This window comes from Serinus canaria, chromosome 13 (genome assembly GCF_022539315.1).
Source record: "Serinus canaria isolate serCan28SL12 chromosome 13, serCan2020, whole genome shotgun sequence".
NCBI classification, from domain to species: Eukaryota; Metazoa; Chordata; class Aves; order Passeriformes; family Fringillidae; genus Serinus; species Serinus canaria.
The window spans coordinates 3,604,836-3,624,173 of record NC_066327.1 but is presented as its reverse complement, the minus strand read 5'-3'; the positions used below and the strand labels follow the sequence as shown (position 1 = coordinate 3,624,173).

Sequence of the window (19,338 nt, the reverse complement as noted above, 5' to 3'; positions counted from 1 at the left end):
TCTTTATGTGGACTCTGGTTCACCTTTCTTTAGTGACGAGTTATGTGCTTCATGCTGGGTGAGACCCAGCAATAGCTTGTGGTTTATGTCAATGTTTTTCAGCTTGTACTGGGAAGAAAAGTGATGTCTTTGTGCCTCGTGTTCATTGTGCAGTCAGGGAACGTTCACAGCTCTGCCTTGTTTGCTGTTACTCCCAGGGATGCTGTGGCAGAAATCCATATTAGTCACTTGAATGGTGGCTGTACTTTCCTTCATTAGTGACTCACACTGTTTCTGATACCTGTAGATGTAAACCAGCACCATTTTCCTGTATAATATTCCAGTCCCCTATGTGTTTCTGAGGCTTTCTTACTTTCTTTCCCCCAAACATTTTTAATGGGCTCCAACCTTTTCTGTCAGCTGTCAGCTCTTGGCCCCTTTAGTGTTTCCATTCCATTTGCAGTGTATTTATAAGCCATGTGTCAGTTATTGATTTAAATATTTCAGTTTCAGACCAGTCAGACAAGAGCAATTGGAATATTCTGGTTTTATCTGCTGGCCTCTGTCCCTCCTCTCTTACCCAACATAAATGTTCCTTCAGACATCCATGTACACATTCCCTCTGTGTCAGGACTGTGACTCCACTGCAGCTGCACAATCCAAGGAATAAACTTTAGATGCTGCTTTTCCTTTCTTGAGTTAGAACTTTATTCCTGGGTATTCTGCAGAGGTTCCATTCTAGGCCAGAGCTTTGAGGATTTCTTTGCAATTGAAGTCAATATGAATATGTATTTTCTGAAAAAGGTTGAAATAATTATGAGGAGTAAAAAAAATTGTTTTGCTATTAATTAAAACAGTATGCTTCATAATTAGAGTTTAAAAATATATTGTGCCTAAAGATTACTAACTTTTTTTTTTTTACCTGGTTGTCTGGAAAACAATGATGTAGAGCTGAATTCATAATTGAGCACTAAGAGGTCAGAACCTCCTCAGCTACCAACACAAAGCAGGACTGCCTTGGGGAAAATTAACTGCATCTCTGCCTGACCCAGTGCTTGTATCTATAATTATATATGTGAAAATACATGTATGTGTGTGTTTTTATAAATATTTATATTATATATAAAAATTCAGTTTGTCAGAGAGGATCCCAATGGTAAAGCAGAATGTTAAGTAGAGGAAACAGAAGAAAAGCAATGAAATAATTTCTCTTTAGCAAAGAAAGCAAATACTCCTTAACAAGATGTAGGTAATCACTTAATGATGTCTAAACAGTTAACTATTGGAAACAAAACTCTGACAGTAGAGCGAAATCTCTACTCCTAAATCACTTCAGCACTTTTTAGAAACAGTATATGCTAATGTTTGTTAATATAAATTGAAACTGATGATGCCAAAATATAAAATTCCCTTTCTTGTATTTTTATCAGAAGAGATCAAGCTGCTCTTATCAATCTGCAGCAAGTTGATTGGTTTTGCTCATTTCTCAAAGTAAAATTACTCTGGTGATGTCTTTTTTTGAGCTAAAATTGTAAGTTTTGTTTATTTGAACTTTTAGTCACATGTACCAGTACAAGGAGAAGGAAGATATTTTTGCATTTTATGCTGAGGAAAGGAAGGTGCAGTGTTTATTGCAATAGTGTGACATTCCAGAGGCTTGAGTTTGTGATAGCACAGATGCAGATTTCTCTGTCCAGAAGCTGTGGGTACACCCTTGAGTTCAAAGTAATTTTCAGACAGGAAAAGTAAATGTTTCTTTTATTTTTTCCATTTGATTTATATGCTATTTTTCTGCTGAATATCTTAATTACCAACTCACAGAGGGAATTTCCAGTGCATTCTGCAGTTGATTTAGGCCTAATCCAGTACTTGCCATCAGAATTGTACCAATGTTTCTGTGTTTGCAGCTTCACAGAGTGTGCCAGGCAGCACCCTGGCATTTGCAGCCTGGTGGAAAGCTTTGTGAGCCTGGTGAGGGGGCTCCTGGAGAGGCTGCTGGATTATCGCACCGTGATGAGCGACGAGAGCAAGGACAACCGCATGAGCTGCACCGTCAACCTGCTGGTACAGCCCCCTGCTTCTGGAGAGCCCCCTGGGGAGGGGACACCCCCAGAGCCACTCATTGAACAGGAGGGGAAATCTTCCTGGGGCAGCAGTGGGTGACAGTGTTCTGTAGTGATTTAAAGTCTGCAGCAGGAGATTTTTACATCCTTTGCACAGACACGTGTGTGAGTCTGAAAGCAGCGTTCACCCATGTGCTTTGTTTGCTTTGGGGGCTTTACCCACCTTGATTCTGTGGATAAACAGGGAAGTTTGCTGCTCACATGCCTGTACCTATTGACAGGCTCAATGGGACTGTGGCTTCTTGACAAGTGGAGCTGTGATGAGGAGCTGACCCGCTTGCTGCTTCAGCATTTCAATAGTTGCAGCTCTCAAATGTGGGCAGGAAAGTTGCAAGGCACCTTTGCAGCTGGGTGCCAAGAGGTTTGAGGCTCTGATCTTGTCCTAGGCCACTCTGTCTTCTTTTCTATTCCTGTTTTATAATGAGGATATCGCATAGAGAGATTCTTCCTCCAGGAAATTCCTCAGAGCTGAGGAGGAACCTCTGGCACCTTTGAAGTATTGCACTCATACACTCTCTGTTCCTCAATAATCACTGTGCAATGTGGTGCCAATTTCTGCAGCTCTTCAAGAGACCGTCCTTGTCAGGCCATTTTGCACAGCCTTAGCAACTTGCATTCCTGCAAACATGTTATGGTGACAAAAAATGAGCTTTATTCCTGGAATTGGCCCCTTCAGAGGTATTGTACAACAGTGCTCCATAACTACAGTGCCACACATCTGCTTCAACACATACCAGCTTCCACCAGGTGTAGCTGGAGCATGTGGTTTATTCTGTTAATGCATTTGGATAACCATATTTTCCTCTTCTCCAGTAGAAAAAACTTCAGTAATAATCCCATTATGAATGAGGAAAAGTATATGTATGTATATACCCATATCTATAACTAATAAAAATATTAATTGAAGAAGTAGTTCCAGATTTAAACTTCAGATTTTCTGTAAATAATCTACTTTTCATACTATCTGTGCTTTCTAACTACCAAGAAAAGCAAAAGTCTCAGTCTGTGTGTGTGTATAGATACAATTTTATTAAAGGACATTAAGAGATAACTTTGAATGTTTGTATTCCTAGAATTTCTACAAGAACATGAACCGTGAAGAGATGTACATCAGGTATGGCAAGCATTCTGTTGGATCTCTTTTGGAGAGGGCAATTAATATTGTCTTGTGAGTTCTGGTTTTATCATTGTGCTTGGATTTCTGTCACCCAAATGACTCTGTGGCACCCCAGCCTCATCTCCATCCTCCCTCTATTTTTAATTTAGCCTTCAGCAACTGGGACTCTGTGCTATGTATCCAGCAGCAGCATTTTTTTCCACAAGAATTAACTTTTAATTGATCGAATCCCTCATTGTCTATTGTTTAAAATTATGAAAGTGCAGATAGATTTGAGGTTTGAGGGAGAATGTATCACACATTTAGTATGGCAGTGAAAACATTCTGGTTTTGTAGCATGGCCCACTCTGCTGAGTCTCCTTCAATAGGCAACACTTCACAGGCAGGGTTACAGCTGAGACATTTTCTGTGGGAACTGCAAATTCCTGCAGATGTGGCATGGCCTCTTGCTGTCTCCAGTGGCAAATTCCTGCAGATGTGCCATGGCCTCTTGCTGTCTCCAGTGGCAAATTCCTACAGATGTGGCATGGCCTCTTGCTGTCTCCAGTGGCAAATTCCTGCAGATGTGGCATGGCCTCTTGCTGTCTCCACTGGCAAATTCCTGCAGATGTGGCATGGCCTCTTGCTGTTTCCAAGAGTTCTGCATGTGGGCTGCAGCAGATCTTGCTGCTTCTAAAGCTCCCTGTTTCCTGCCTGTCCTCCCCTGCAAAAGCTCCAGAAGAGAGCCCTGAGTCCCAGCTGAAATGAGCCCTGGAGGTGATTCAGAGCTCACCCTGGAGCTGAGCCAGAGAGGCTGTGGGGAACAATGCTCCCTCAGGTGTCATTGCTCAGGGTGATGCCTTGTGAAGGCTGACCTAAAGAGAGACTGGACAGAGCTAAAGAATAAAGTAGGGATTTATTAAGACGCCTCAAGTATCCACCTTGGGCAGCAAACCCAAAATGGGCACAAAATGGACAACAGATCACGGGGTCTCACATTTTTATAAGTTCTGGTCCATTTGCAGATTGGAGTTAATTGTCCAACTACAGCTTAGGTCCCATCCTTCTTGTTTTTCTCTCTTCAGCCCACGTTGTTTCTGCTCTTGGGCCTGAGATCTGGACTGGCTGTCCTTGGTCCCCAGCTAGAGAAGGAATTGTTTTGTCTCCCTACTCTGTGGAGAGAGCTCACCATCCCTTAATATGAAGCCCAGACCCACACACTAAAGCAGAATAGAATCTAAAAAATAGAAAAGCTAAACCTGAGGCATCAAGGGGGAAACTTTCTGTTGGGCTGGCAAGTGGGAATGGGAGTGCCTTGGACTGCCACAGCAAGGTGTCAGAGCTCCTGTGTCTCAAAACTCCTGGTGGGAGTCAGAGGGTGGGATGCAATTTTCTCCCTGGCTGCTATAGATGCAGGTTGAGCCCCGTGGTAGGCAGTGGCCATGCTGGAAGCAGCAATGCTGCCACAGGGATCAAGGAGAAATTCATCTTAGAGCAACTCTTCTGTCCCCAACACCTCCAGGCACTGCTTTGCCTTTCTGGGCTGGTATTTTCCACTTTCTGCCTCCTCCTGTGATGTTCTGTGCTTGCATCTGTGCACATGAAGAAGGTGTGCCTGCAAGGGTGCCCTGAGGAACCCTGCAGGAATCTTGGCCCTGGAGGTGTCCCAGACCCTGAGAGCAGCCATCCCTCCTCCCTGAGGAGGAGCTGAGCACAGCTCAGAGAAGACAGCTCCTTCTCCTCCCTTCCTGCACAAAGGTTCAGCCTGCAGAAAGAGCACAGCAGAGTGTGAACAGAGCTTCAGCCCCCCTCAGTGTCCTTGAGGAGTCTTTGGGCAGTCACAGTGTGACATCCACGGAGTTTCTGTTATCTGGAACATTCTGACACTCAGTATTCCACTCATGCCAGTCTCCAGTCTAATCCTTGCTCTCTCCTCTATCAGGTATTTGTACAAATTGCGAGATCTTCATTTAGATTGTGAGAATTACACAGAAGCAGCATATACCCTTCTACTCCATACGTGGCTCCTGAAGGTTAGATTTGCTAAACTCAATATATAATTAAGCTTTTGCAGTATTCAATTTGATATTCTAAAGTGAATATCTTAATCTTCAGTTATTTTCCACCAGGGTATTCAAGTTTCCAGTTAGAAATACTGCAGTAGGTCGTACAAAATTAACATTAATTGTTGAAATTATATTTCCAGTAGGTGATTAAAAGCCATATATTTCTCAAACTAAATATGGTAGAAAAAATAGTTTTCCTTTACAGGGAGAACATTGTGTACAAATGTGGCTTTCATTTTGGTAATTTCTTACTACCCTAAACATAACAGTGAGGAAAATTAAACCCAGTTCCAGCTATCACAAGGGGACATCTAACTTTAAATTTTAAATAATATGGATTACATAAACAAGCTATGTTGGCTGTCTTTTGTAGCTGTTAATTAATTATCTTTCCCTATAACTGTTGTTCATTACCAATGTAATGAATAGTATCAATTAAAATGGTCAGTAAGATCAATTTCCATTACAAGGGGACATTCCAAATTTAAATGTTCCTCAGCAAAAATCTGATATTTCTTATGGAATTTACTCTACTGCAGAACTATATAAATTTGTGCTATTTTGCTTAAACTTAATTTTAATTTTTTATGATCATACAAATACAAGGTATATTATCTGTATTGGCATGGACAAAGAACAGTATATGAAATATTTCATACAAAATAATCTAAATAAAATCAATCAGTATGATACCATTGGGGAAAAAAAGAACTAATTTTCTCACATCGATTTTTATATAAAATTTGTGAGTTTGGCAAGGATGGGCAGGTATAACATTTTAAAATATGTTTTAAATATTCTTTCTAGTGCTGGTTATCACATGATATACAGCACTTACCTGGAGAGGCAGTGAATGCAATCCCTGTGCCTTTCCCAGTCTGTCTGTGGATGGGTGAAAAAGACTTGGGAAGAAAACACTTGGAAGAGCCCAGGGACCAGACCTCGTGGGAAGGGGGACTTTGATGTGAAACACTGAACTTGAAAATTCTTTTTGCTGTGTTGTCCTTCTCAGTGGTCAGATGAGCAGTGTGCACCCCAAGTCATGTCAACAGAGTTCCAGTGCTCACAGACCTACAGACACCTGAAAGAGAATCTCTATGAAAAGATCATAGAATACTTTGACAAAGGAAAGGTAAGTCTGGAGAGACTTACCCTCCAAACCTCTCTGCTGTGCTACTCTGAACAGTTGGGTTTAATGAATGTGCCCTGTATAAAAGATTTGTGAGGAAAAGCTTCTTTGAAATGTGGGTCAAGTAAAAATTGTGTCCTGGAGGCTTATTCCCAGAGATATCTGTTCCATAGGAACATGTTCTTTCCATGACCTCATTCACAGAGAAAGGGCTAATGTCTCAGCACATGTCACCAGCCTCTCTGTCAGGCACCAACAAAATACAATAAAAAATGTTGAATCTACTTCCCCTTGCAAAGAAAAGAGCATGGACTACACAGATTCCATTTCTAAACCGCTCAGTCCTTATCTCAAAAAAATCCTGGTGGTTCAAAATAGACATATTGGTTTCAGAGAGAACAGAGAATTGTATCCTAAACTTAAAATGCAGTAGATTGATGCTCAGTACCACAGTTCAGTTCTATTTAAAACAAAGAAGATGTTAATAAAATTACCTGTCAGTGCAGTGGCATTAGAGCTGAGAATTTTGGAAACAAGCAAGAGACTAGAAAGAAGGAAGAAATTCTGCAGTGCCAGATAATTAATCCCATGACCCAACACGACCTTTAAGTCATTATGTCTTGTTCAGCTGCAGCCAAAGGTAGGAAGGGGGAAGGCAACTCATTTCTGCTTCTGCAAAAGAAGCCCTTCCCATCATTCACAAGGTAGAACCTTTCAGCTCCAGCCTCTCAGGTTTCCTGTTGGCATCTGCAGTAGCTGCACTGCAGCAGTGCCCACCCCCGGCCCAGGAGAACCAAACCCTCCCAATTCCTGATCTGCACCTCTCAGCTCAGCCCAAGCCAGGAGTACCTGGCCAAAGAGCACCTGGCAGCAGGTGACAATGGCCTGATGTGTCATTGGCAGTGTGCTCTCAGCAGCAGAGTTCTGCTCAGGGCTCCTTTTGTCTCTTCTCAGCAGATAAGGAGACAGAATTTGAGAAATATCCTCACAAGAAGGAGTTTGTTTCTGCTTTGAGATCACTTCTGTGAAGTGTCCACAGCAGATGAGAAAAGCAGTCCTGGTGTTTCAGTGTCAGTCACTGTCACAGGCAGCTCTAAAGTTGTGCAGAAAGAAAGAAGCTGCTACTTCTGCAAGTGGAAATTTACCACCTGTAGTTATTTAGCTGTCCTAGACAAGGCTCCCAATGATTATGGATGCTGCAGGATATTCTGTGAAATGGTGTGTGTTCTAAGGACAGGCAGGTGTCAGTCCCCTCATAAACTGTTCTGTGCTTGGGGTATGTTCTGAATGTTATCACCTCAGTGATTTACTCTTTTTTTTTCTTTAATGTATCTGAAAGGTTAGATGATTTTTTTAAATGTTGCTCTAATAATAAAGTAGGTTTACTTATTCCTTCCTGTAATGAATCATAAAACATTTTTATTTTTTAACATTAATCTGCTTTCCTTAAGTTTATGATTGCCCTGAGTCTTCCACTCTAAATGTGCAGTTAATAAATGAGTGCACTTTAAAGACAGCATAATCAATAAAAGTGCAGTTAAACCCTGGTGTGTTGAAAATTTGTTTGTTGGTACAGGATTTACTTTTTGAATGTGTGGTTGCATTGCAGATGTGGGAAGAAGCCATATCTTTATGCAAGGAACTTGCAGAGCAATATGAAAAGGAGGTTTTTGACTACGAACTTCTAAGTCAAAATTTGGTAAGATTATATACAGATCTTCAAATGATTGCAGTCACAGAAATTAGAGCTTTTCAGCTATCAAACAACAGAGCTGCCTATGAGCTTGTGGTCTAAAATGGATTTTTAATTCATTTGTTGAAGAGTTCCTGTTTCACTGTTGCAATCCAGTGGTAAAGGTTCATAAATAAGTGTTGGTTAAAGTTGCATGAACATCTGTTTATTGAGGTATTTGGAAATGTCTGTAGATGAAATAAACATGTTCTCACCTAGGGAAATTTAAAGGCCACATTTTGAAGCCTCTGTACCGCCCCAGGGTAGAAAGAACACCTGGATGAACTTTTCCCCCTAAATTTTTCTTTCAGTTTTAGCAGCTTGGATTTTGACAAGCCTGAATAATTCAGTCCTAATCAGAACTGTGGAAGTATTACAGCTCAAGGAATTAGAACTAGGTCCAAAGGATAGAAGGAGAATTTTAAAGGAAAATAAAATATTCAGTTATTTGTTTTCATTCAAAATGAATTAATCAAAAAAGGATCCTACCCCCCCACAAACTTTTTTCTACTCCCAATATTTCAGTTGTTTAGGGCTCTTTTGATAGATATCCCTAAATATTCCTAAGAAAAAAAAAAGGTGGGAATCAAAACATGATGTCCTTAAACGGTGCTGTGTATAAAGAAAGCTTCTTTTGCTCAGTTTTTATCATGATTTAAAAGACATTTTTGGCAGTTTAAGTTGCAGTGCTGTGTTCTCACAGACATAACACCTAAATGACACTTGGTATTTTATGGAAGAACTTGTTCTAAGCCCTTTACATGGTGTGTACCCTTAAAAGGAGCCCAGAGTAAAAACTGGAGCTGATCCCACACCTCAGAAAATACTTGAGGCAGGGAGTTTCTCCAAATGTCTTATTTCATGATGCTATCAGAGACCAGGGATCACTTTGGTGTTTGCTTTTCTCCCAAGTTAAGGGTAAGCCAATTCTGAGGTCAAATATTGAAGCTGAAGCCATACCCAATGTGCTGTGTATTATATTTGCATATAAATGTCAACAGTGTTTAATGTCCCCCTGCAGGGTCCTGTGTGAAAACTGATTATTGCTGTAGCTCACCAGCTGATAGCTCTTGCATGTGTAGCAGAGGTTAAAAATGCATGGATAAAACCCCCAAACACAAGTAATTACAGTTGGTTTTGCTTTCAGATCCAGCAAGCAAAGTTCTATGAAAACATCATGAAAATTCTGAGGCCTAAACCAGATTATTTTGCTGTTGGATATTATGGCCAAGGATTCCCAACATTTCTAAGGGTAAACCTGATTAAATCTTACTTTTTCATCTATTTTGTTTTCCTGTTTTCCTCATGATTAATGTCCAGATTCCTTTTTTAACCTCTAATATGCTTTGAGCTGAAATGTTCAATACCAACTGTCTTGTACTGCTCTAAATTTTTTCCTGAATGGCAAAAATTCCTACTTTAGGACAATTGTGGTAAGTCTGAACTGGTTATATTCAAGTATACTGAATCTACTTTCTTTTCTTTACTTTTCCCTGGTTTTGACTACCATGAGGGAAATCCAGGCTCCAGAGGGTCTGGTGTTTCAAAAAAACCTGATGAACTTGGGAAGTGGTTCACAACTGGATTGTTTTTTAAAAGGTCATTGTTTTAACCACAGTAGTGCATGAGTTCAGAGCATAAAAAAACCTAAATATTTGATATTGAAACTATTTAGTAGTTTCTTACTACTAAAAGCCTCTCTTGCATACAACAATTAATAGGGAGGCTTTCTTCACACTTGGAAAGCAACGTGAGGCCCTGCTACCCAAGGTTAAAGGTCAAAGCTGCCTTGAAAACTTTGGGAAAAAAGTGAAATTATAGGCTGGTGAATGTCCTTGAAAACTTTGGGAAAACAGGGAAATGATAGGCTGGTGAATGTCCTTGAAAACTTTGGGAAAACAGGGAAATGATAGGCTGATGTTAAACCACTGTTCTTGTTTCTGAATAATAAATCTTTGGGTGCAGGGTCTCTGGAGGGTCAGTGCTGCTTTCCAGCCCCTGGTAAGGCTGGTGTTTGGCTTTAGAGCTGGTTGATACTCAGCAAACAGAAACCCCCATTCCAAGAGCTGGCCATGCTGTGCCTTTGTGTGGATTACCACGAATCTGCAGCTCTGCCTCAGCCCCACCCTGGGCAGGCAGTCACTCCCTGCTCATTCCCTGCAGAACAAAGTGTTCATCTACCGTGGCAAGGAGTACGAGAGGAGGGAGGATTTCCAGGCCCAGCTGATGAGCCAGTTCCCCAGTGCTGAGAAGATGAACACCACTGCAGCTCCTGGAGACGATGTCAGGAACTCTCCTGGCCAACGTATCCTTGCACACAGGGGACACTGAGAGGGAAGGAGGGTTGGGAACCTTGTTGTTAGCATGAGTTTATCCGTGTGTCTAAGTTGGGAAAGCCAGGTGTCTGCTAAGGAAGGCAGGAGCCTCTCCTGAAATGGAAAATGTAAACCTCCCCCCCGTCTCCAAATTGTTTTAAATTTTAAATTAAGGGCTCTCAGGCAAAAAATACTGGAGCAGGAAATAGCAGTTCTTTAATAGGGACAAAAATAAAAAGACAAAATAAACAATGCAGTAAACCAGAACACTGCCAGAGTCAGAACTCAACCTGACACCCTGTGGGTCAGGGTGTTGGCAGCAGTCCCATTGGAATTGTGGCTCAGCCCTCCTGCAGTGCCAGGGGTGGTTCTGCTGGAGCAGGGATCCTGGAGAAGGGTGGAGTCTTCCTCTGAAGATCCAGTGGAAGAGGCAGCTGTTGTTCCTCTGGGAAATCCAGTGGAGAAGCTGTGCTGGTGTTCCAGAATCTCCAGATTATATCCAGGTAGCAATGGCTGGCTGCTCCCCCTGGGCTCCCATCTCCCAATGGGATGCTGTAGTTCTTATCAGCCATGCAGGGGCATCCAATGGCCTGTTATCAGCAGGTGTGTCCCCCCCCACCCGCCCAAGGGAGGAGTGGGTGGGGGAGAGATAAGGACAACTGCCCACTGAACAGGAGACAACTGCCACACAGATGGCAAACAGAATACAATGTGCTTGGCAATCCAGGACATCTTGTGAAACAATAATTTCCTGAAGAGGTTGAAAGATTACCAGCATGACAGCTCAGTTTGCAGTTTTGCCTACACGTCCTCCATGTCTTTTCTGGTTTATTCCTAGGAGAGCTCCTGTTTTTCTGGCAGTTCTAGGGAGCCTGTCTCTTTCATTCGTCATAGAAACATTTAGGCTGGAAAAAACCTTTAAGGTTGAGTCCAACCATAAACCTTGTTCACCCATGTTCTCAAGTGCCACATCTACATGTCTTTTAAACCCCTCCAGGGATGGTGACTCACCCCCTTCCCTGGGCAGCCTGTGCTAGGGCTTGACAGCCCTTCAGGGAAGAAAATTCATTGTAGCTCATACATGGTTTAGCTTTATTTTCTTCAAATGGCAAAACCAGTATCACACACTTAAAGAGACCCAGTTTAAAGCAGCAAGATTGCTGTACCTCACATTCATAGCTGTTGTGTCTTGATGTTTAATTCATGTCTTCTTTGAGCACTGCTCTGACTGGCACCACACTTCAGTGTCACCTCCATTTCTTGGCAATATAAACCTGTCCCAGGTCCCTCAGAAATTTTCTTAGGAAAATTAACTTACAAACATTGTTAACCAACTTCTAGAGAGGCCTCAATTTTTCTTGGTTGGAATAACTCTGATTATCTTTTTCTTCTGATTTGAGTCATTACTGACTGAGCAGATATGAGATCACCTCATTGTATCAGGTATTTGGTTTTGCATGCTGATTTTCCTTTATTAATTTTCAAGGTAATGTTGTAACACTTCACACACTCTCTTGAGTCTATTCTGATGGAACTTTCTGGAGGAAGAAGGGGAATACTTTCTTTTCACACTGTTGGGACTGAAGTGGGAGTATTACAGGCTTGTCTAAAATTGCACATTAAGCTTGAAAGCCAGGCTCTCCCAAGTCTGAATTGTCTCTTAACTAATTAATTTTTTTTTTTTTTGGAGAACACATGTTTCAGTCCTTAAGGTAGAATTTGCTCATCTATTTGCAAGGAGCAGGAGATAGGCACTACTTCTGCAGGTATGCAAGAGGATCTAACCAGAGGGCATGAGTTTCAAACATACTGAAATATGTAAGGATGTGATATATTTACTTACAAATACAGTATTCGGATTTTAAAACCAGCACTTCTATAGAAAAAGGAAATCTCAAGTAAAAGGGCTATTCAGTTACAGATTTCAAAATGAAATGTTAACCATCAGGACTTTATGCATGCCTAAAGCTACACAGTGAAACTGTTAACATCAGATATGGTTGGTGTTATTTTTGTAAGTTGCCTGAGCTTAAAAATTTAATGAATGAGTCAGTGTGATAAATTCAGCTGCAGATTTTCAAGCTCAGGAAATAATAAAAATATGCAGTTTAGAATTAATATGCATTCACTGGTTACTACTGGCAGATTTTTCCTTTTTTGGCCAAGGAAACTCCAGAAATGAAACCCTGAATACTTCAGATTTTTCATCAGAAAATGTCTTTTTATTATTACTATTTTTTTTTTATTTCTTATGCAGCCTACAGTATTTCTTACTAATAGTTAATAACATGCCCTTAACTTTCACACTTTCAGATATCCAATGTTTTACAGTGCAGCCAGTCCTGGAGGAGCAGCCTAGATTCCAAAATAAGGCAGTGCCTGATCAAATCATAAAGTAAGTGAATTTCTGTGGTTGACGGTAGACTATAATGAAAATAGATCCATATTCCTAAATTGACAACCATTATTTTGTGAATTCAGTCATTTGCCAATGAATCCTGGAGGTTTTGTTGTCTTAACTTCCTGACTTATGTACTCTTAGAATCAGAGAACAGTTTGTGAGGGAAGGGACCTGCACAGGCCACCCAGTCCAACCCCCAGGGACACTGCTCAGAGCTCCACCCAATCTGTCCTGGATGTTCCCCAGGAATTCCATGGAAGAGCTTGTGCCCATGTACCACTGAAGAAATAACTCCTGGATTCAGGACAGGGAGGTGGAATCTGTGCTTTGGGTCAAAGTTATTGAGATTTCAACACAGCTTCTCAGACAAGTGGTAGGGAGAGGGCTCTTGGAGGTGGCTGGCAGTGTGAGAGTGGTGGAATGAAGGCTCATGAATGATAGAATCTTGGATATCTTGTCTGGTCCAGTGCAGAATACACAGTGGCAAAATAGTTTCTGCTGGTGCAATGGAATATGGGTTTTGTAAAGGAATAAAGGAAATTAATTGACCAAAGTGTTTTGAGAACAGACTGGCCAAGAGCTGCTTCCAAACCACTTGTGCCCTTGGTCTGCAGCTCTCTCTATGGAATCTTTACTGAAGTAGCAACTGACTCAGAGTGGAAAAATAAGAATCACCTCCCCACATACACGAAAATAAATAAAGCAGATCCAAGCACAGGTCTGGTGTGACAAGATTTTAAAATAAACACATGCAGACCAAAAAACAACCCAACCCAGAAAGCCACAGAAAAATTGTGGCTCTAATTTCAACTTCAACTAATTTCAACTACTGATTCATTTTAAAATCAGTAACTGAAAGGCCCATTATAAATGTGGCCCTGTTGGACCAGATTTAGGTGTAGATCCAGCCACACTTCAAACTGCTTCAGTTTCTGTAGCAAAGTGTTCCTTGTAAAGTACAATCTCTGCTCATAGGGGAGATTTTTTAATGGTTTGTCTCAGCTGCAGAATTCAACCAAACTGCTGATTACATCTGGGCTCAAAGATTTACTTTTATGAGTTTACTTTATTGGGCATTTAATTGTTCATGACATTAGGTGTTGACAATGCATTTATTCTATCAAAGAGCTTCAATATCTTCCTTTCAGTTGGAACTGCATAAAGGGATCTGACTCAGTGTGGCAGTATTTTCCAGTTACTTTTCTTTTCTGCTGAAGAAAATCCTAGCAGTTTGGATCAGAAATCATCCTTTCCTATAAACTAACATACCATGGTTTGCTTAACTCAGATGTTTGGGGCTGCTCTATTTGTTTTTCTGGGCTTTCAAAACATGGTTCAGTTTCACTGGAAGAGATTTCTGAGTTGGTTGTTTGTTTGGTTTTTTTTCCTGCAAAATTAGCTTTTTCTCAATAAGGGTTTAAATTTAATTCATCTTTAAAAGAAATACTTAAAACCCAAAGTAGAGATTTTTCTCTGGAAAGCAAAATACTTAGCAGCAGCAAAAATCTCTGCAGTGCCAGTGCTAAAAGCCAAGTGGTTGCAAGTTTAGTGGAAAGATGCACTCATAATGATGGAGAATGAAACATTAGCTGAATAGAACAGAAATGAATATGAATAATGTGAATTTAACATGTATTTGCAAAGCATTCTTCACATTGGTGTACCCCTCTACAAGCACTTATATGCATTCTATTATCTATCTCACAAAATTGTTATTATTGGCTTCAGTTGTTTAATTTGCTGAATTTTGTTCAGCACTGAGAGCAGAATTGTTAGACAAGATTAAATTGCTTTTTCATGTGCCATGTTCCACTCCAGGTGAAAATACCTGCTCTGCTCAGTCGCTTTTGAATGAAAGAGATTCCTTTCATAAACCAGGATAAAGCTGGCAAGCAGGGCATGTGCCACAGCAAGATAGGAGAGGAAAAATCTCTTCTAGTCCTCCTGTAGATTTGAACATTAATCTGGAAGTTCTGGAATTTTTATACCTGGGAAATACACCCAGTGACAAGTTGAAGCTTAATACTTGTGAAATACTCTGTGTTGACTCTGATTCATAGATAAAGTAGTTGCCTTCTGAGTTTCCAGTAAAGTCCTTTTTTTTTTCTGAGCAGTAAATTTACTTTTAATTAAAAACTCAGCTACTCAAAATGAAATATTTCTCTGTGATAAAAAAGATCCATTAATTTCTGGTTTCTGTATTTTACAATAGTAGTTTTTAAATCTTTCAGCTTTTATAAGTCAAACAACGTGCAGAGGTTCCACTATTCAAGACCAGTCAGAAGAGGATCTGTTGACCCTGAAAATGAATTTGCTGTAAGTAAATTAAGCACAAGGTGATGGATGTAGTTCTGGTAACTGTGACTGAATTTTGATCCTAGCTCCTTTCTTAGGCTCAGATTAATCATTATAGACACTTTAACTTTATGATCTGGTTCAAAAAAACCAAATGCAAGACTCCTCTGTTTCAGCACTACCTCTGTGTATTTAATTATACATCACTGTTCCAGTTGCAGGTAAACATTGCAGTTAAACATGTTTGTGTTAAGCAAAAACATTTTCTGGTACAGATTTTCATTAGGAAAGAAGGTGACATGTAAATAAATATCAAATGCTTTGCTGCTTCTCGTTTGCAACACTTCCATCAGCTGCCAGGCTGGCAATGAGGTGAGTGCTGTCTGCTTTTGTGGGTCCTGTGAAATCTCACCTGCTGAGAGAACTGCCTATGTCAATTTTACTCCCATGCCTAATGGCAGAATGCTGAGGAATGGCCTTCATTCTTTAAATATTCTAAGAAATCTACACCACCAGAAATTACTTTACAGTGTTAAGCATAAAAATGTATCTGTATTTTTATTTTACAGGTATTTGGTATTTTATGGTTTGTTTTGAAGAGCATCCCATCCAAGCCTTATGGCTAAAGCTGTGCTCTTGGCATACTGCTGGGAAAAGCCATTTCTTTCCAAAATGTACCATTTCTGTTATATGTGTGCTGATTAGCAGAGTCAACACTTTCATGTAGGAGCTTCCTACCTGCTGTTAAATCAGCATCTCAGACACAAACTACTCTGACATCCTAGAATGTGCTGTCAATACCCAGGGTGCACCTTGGCTTCTTTTGCAAACTAGAGAGTTTTGGGCCCATTTATGAAAATAACTTGAAATGGTTTTAGAAGAGCTAAATTGTTGATGTTTTCATTGCTGAGGACAGTAGATAAGATGCATGTTTCCTTCAAAGAGGTGGAAACTGGGACAGCTGGAGTGTCTTCATTACATCTATTATGATATTTCTCCATGAGCTGATACTGAAATAAGGAGCAGCAGAGTAAATGAAACAGTGGCTATTCCAAACTCTTCTAAAATACCAACAGCCAGTCTTGGTCAGAAAAGAAAAATGAGAGGAACAAAAAAAAGGTCAGAATTCTGACAAGAATTATTATGTTATAGGGCTATTACTGCTTCTAATTGCAGAAATGCCTTTTGAATGTGGAGGGAGGAAATATAATCTGGGTAGAGGCAAGAGCAGGTTGTTTAATGACAGCCATTCCATCTTTAATGGCAAAAATAGGGACATAGACTAAGAGATTCAAAGGTAATTTTCTTTTTCCTCTGCTTTGTGCAGGCTTTGTGCCTGAAGATGACCTAATCTGAAATCAGGAAAACTATTTGTTCAATCACTGTGCTAGATTCAGTTTGCAGTGTCTTTTTATTCAAAAAATATGTACATGTTCTCCATCAACATCCATTTCACCTTGACATCTCAGAAAGCAGAAAAGATTAAAGTTTCAATCCTGAAGTATCATTTTTCCTGCTATGTCTTTTAATAGTCTATGTGGATTGAGAGGACCTCCTTTGTTACAGCCTACAAACTCCCAGGAATCCTGCGCTGGTTTGAGGTGGTCTCCATTTCCCACGTGAGTATTGATGTGTTCAGGGTCTGCCCAACTTGCAGCTGTTGGATCCTCATGTGCAAACCAGTCTGCAAAATTATCAACAAGGCTATAGTTCCTTCTTTTTATACATTCAAAACAGTTGTAATTTGCATTTAATCCTTCTACTGCTCAATACAGGATCAATATATCTTATGCCTGATTTATAGTTTCAGAATTGTACAAGTCTGTGTGGGTTTGCTGAATTGCAAAACTGTTGTTGAGTCTTTTATAAAACCAAAATGACCTGTTTATATCTTTATGAACCTCAGAAGTCTTTTGTTTCTTTACAGTCCACAATTAGTCCTTTAGAGAATGCTATTGAGACTATGTCCACGACAAATGAAAAGATTTTGATGATGATTAACCAGTACCAGAGTGATGAGAACCTCCCCATTAATCCACTTTCCATGCTTCTGAATGGAATCGTTGATCCAGCTGTTATGGGTGGCTTTGCTAAATATGAGAAGGTAGGAGCTTTGGAGTCACTGCAAAGAACATTTTCAGGTGCATGATTTCACAATCCTCCTACATCCTTGTTAAAGTGGCAGTGCAGTGGGGATGGGGAACAGGAAAGCCATCATTCCATCAGTTAAAGGATCCTCATATCCTCCTTTCCTGGTCACCTCTGTCTTTGAAATCAAACCAGAATAACTGAACTTACCAGTTGGTGTAAAGCATGATACTCCAAATCTGTGCCTTTTTAGTTTCACTGTAAACTTCATAAAAGAAATAATCATTTGATTTCATAATAAGGGTCTCAAAGTCAGAAGTGCTGGGTAAAGACCAAATACACCTTTTTAAAAAATGCACCTCAGTTCCCAGCTGATAGAGAGAGAAATTATCACCAGCACATCTGGCTGAGGACCATGCCTGTGCCTCTCCTCTGTGAAGACCAATATTATGATCACCAGCTGGGCTCTGAGGAATAATGCTTGATTTCTTTACCTGTCAAAATGATGGACTGTATTTATTTATTTTTTTGTCTAAGGCTTTCTTTACAGAAGAATATATCAGACACCATCCAGAGGATACAGAGAAGCTGAACAGACTCAAAGATCTGATTGCTTGGCAGGTAATTTCTCACTGACAGCCACTGAGACTTCACCAAGGTTCTTTTGTTCCATTCCTGTCTAGCAGGAGAACACAGCATTGAGCTGATTGTGTCATTTCCACTTTTTTTTAACCCCTGAAAGGTATTTTGTACAACACATCATCTGGAATGGATTATCAGAAGCCACATATAGCTACATTTATGGCTAAAAGGGCCAGGATTTCCAGCTTGGGTTGGATTCCTGAAGAGAAAACTGAGAGCATGACAAAAGTCATAATGATTTCATGAATTTCTGGGGTTGGCAAATGTCAGAAACTCTCTTGGGAAACAACTATTTCCTAGAGTATTTGGGGTTTTATGTGGAGGTTGGTTTGGGGTTTTTTTCCACTGGAAACATTAATGGAGTGTTTGCTGCTCTCAGGAATTGTTTTCATGCTCAGTGACCCTTCAGGATTTCTGCTATGTGTCTTCTGTGTGGTAAATAGCATGGAAGACTCTAAGTAAATATTTTTATCTGTATCTCCAGAGGAGAACTGAATATTCTCCCTATACTGGCAGCACTGAGGTTATTTGGCTTTACTATTTATTATTTTATATTCTCTGTATATATGATAAGACAACCAGCCTGCAGAACCCTTTTGTCCTCAAGGAGGAAAATGCACTTATGGAAGGTGGTAGCAGAAAAAACTCTATTTTTGCTGAGATTCAAGAGAAAATGGCTCTTTCTGTTGACCTGATAATGATAATGGAGCAGAAAAACACATGACCTCAGAAATTATCTATTCTATTTCCATTAAGCAGTCCAAAAGAGAAATCATTTCCATCAATAGATAGATAGAGGGATGGTAAGAAATGGTGGAAGTTCATCTGGGATTTTGCTATCAGAAATGAATGGCTCAAGGTGTTTCTCCTCATGTTCCATGGCTCATTTTTGGTACTTACTAGAAACATCCCTGGAAACATCCAAGGTCAGGTTGGCTCTGAGCAACCTGTTGGAATTGTCCCTGTCTGTGGCAAAAGGTTGGACTGGATGATCTTTAAAGATCCCCTCCAACCCAAACTATTCAATGATTCTATGATTGTCTCTCTTTCATAGATGAGAAACAACAGAAAGAATTTACTGTTTATTCCTCTCCCAGCCTTGAAATGAATCTTCCAAACAGTTCCAGTGGAGTTGTTTGTACTATTTTTTAAATGTTTTTCAAGTTTCTTCCAGTTTCATTTTGATTCATCCCAGTTTGGTCATTATTTGAGTTGTACCTTTACAGTTTCTCCTGTGTCATTGCCCTGCCCACAGCTCTGTGTGGGGTTGTTTTCTGGCCACCAGAATCCATTAATTCAGTGGGGTTGACTGACCACAATGTCACCTGGCATTAGGGAAAAATGGATAATTTTTACCTATCCCTGCAAATCCCTCTAAACAGATCTGTCAGTAACAGATGGGCTTTCATACCACGATTTTGAAAGTTATTTTAGAATTTCACTTCCATAAAATATGATCAGGGTGACAGGTG

General features: G+C 40.2%; 1 protein-coding gene across 1 annotated transcript in view; it reads left to right on the top strand.

Moving 5' to 3' along the window:
* Positions 1-19,338, top strand: part of DOCK2 (dedicator of cytokinesis 2) — a 160,046-nt gene that overhangs the window by 131,765 nt on the left and 8,943 nt on the right. The window contains exons 35-46 of the mRNA XM_009091333.4: positions 1,887-2,043; positions 3,176-3,216; positions 5,141-5,231; positions 6,277-6,396; positions 8,003-8,092; positions 9,273-9,377; positions 10,289-10,430; positions 12,754-12,835; positions 15,073-15,157; positions 16,669-16,755; positions 17,064-17,240; positions 17,762-17,845. Coding sequence (XP_009089581.2) covers positions 1,887-2,043; positions 3,176-3,216; positions 5,141-5,231; positions 6,277-6,396; positions 8,003-8,092; positions 9,273-9,377; positions 10,289-10,430; positions 12,754-12,835; positions 15,073-15,157; positions 16,669-16,755; positions 17,064-17,240; positions 17,762-17,845 — 1,261 coding nt within the window. The remainder of the gene's footprint in view (positions 1-1,886; positions 2,044-3,175; positions 3,217-5,140; positions 5,232-6,276; positions 6,397-8,002; positions 8,093-9,272; positions 9,378-10,288; positions 10,431-12,753; positions 12,836-15,072; positions 15,158-16,668; positions 16,756-17,063; positions 17,241-17,761; positions 17,846-19,338) is intronic.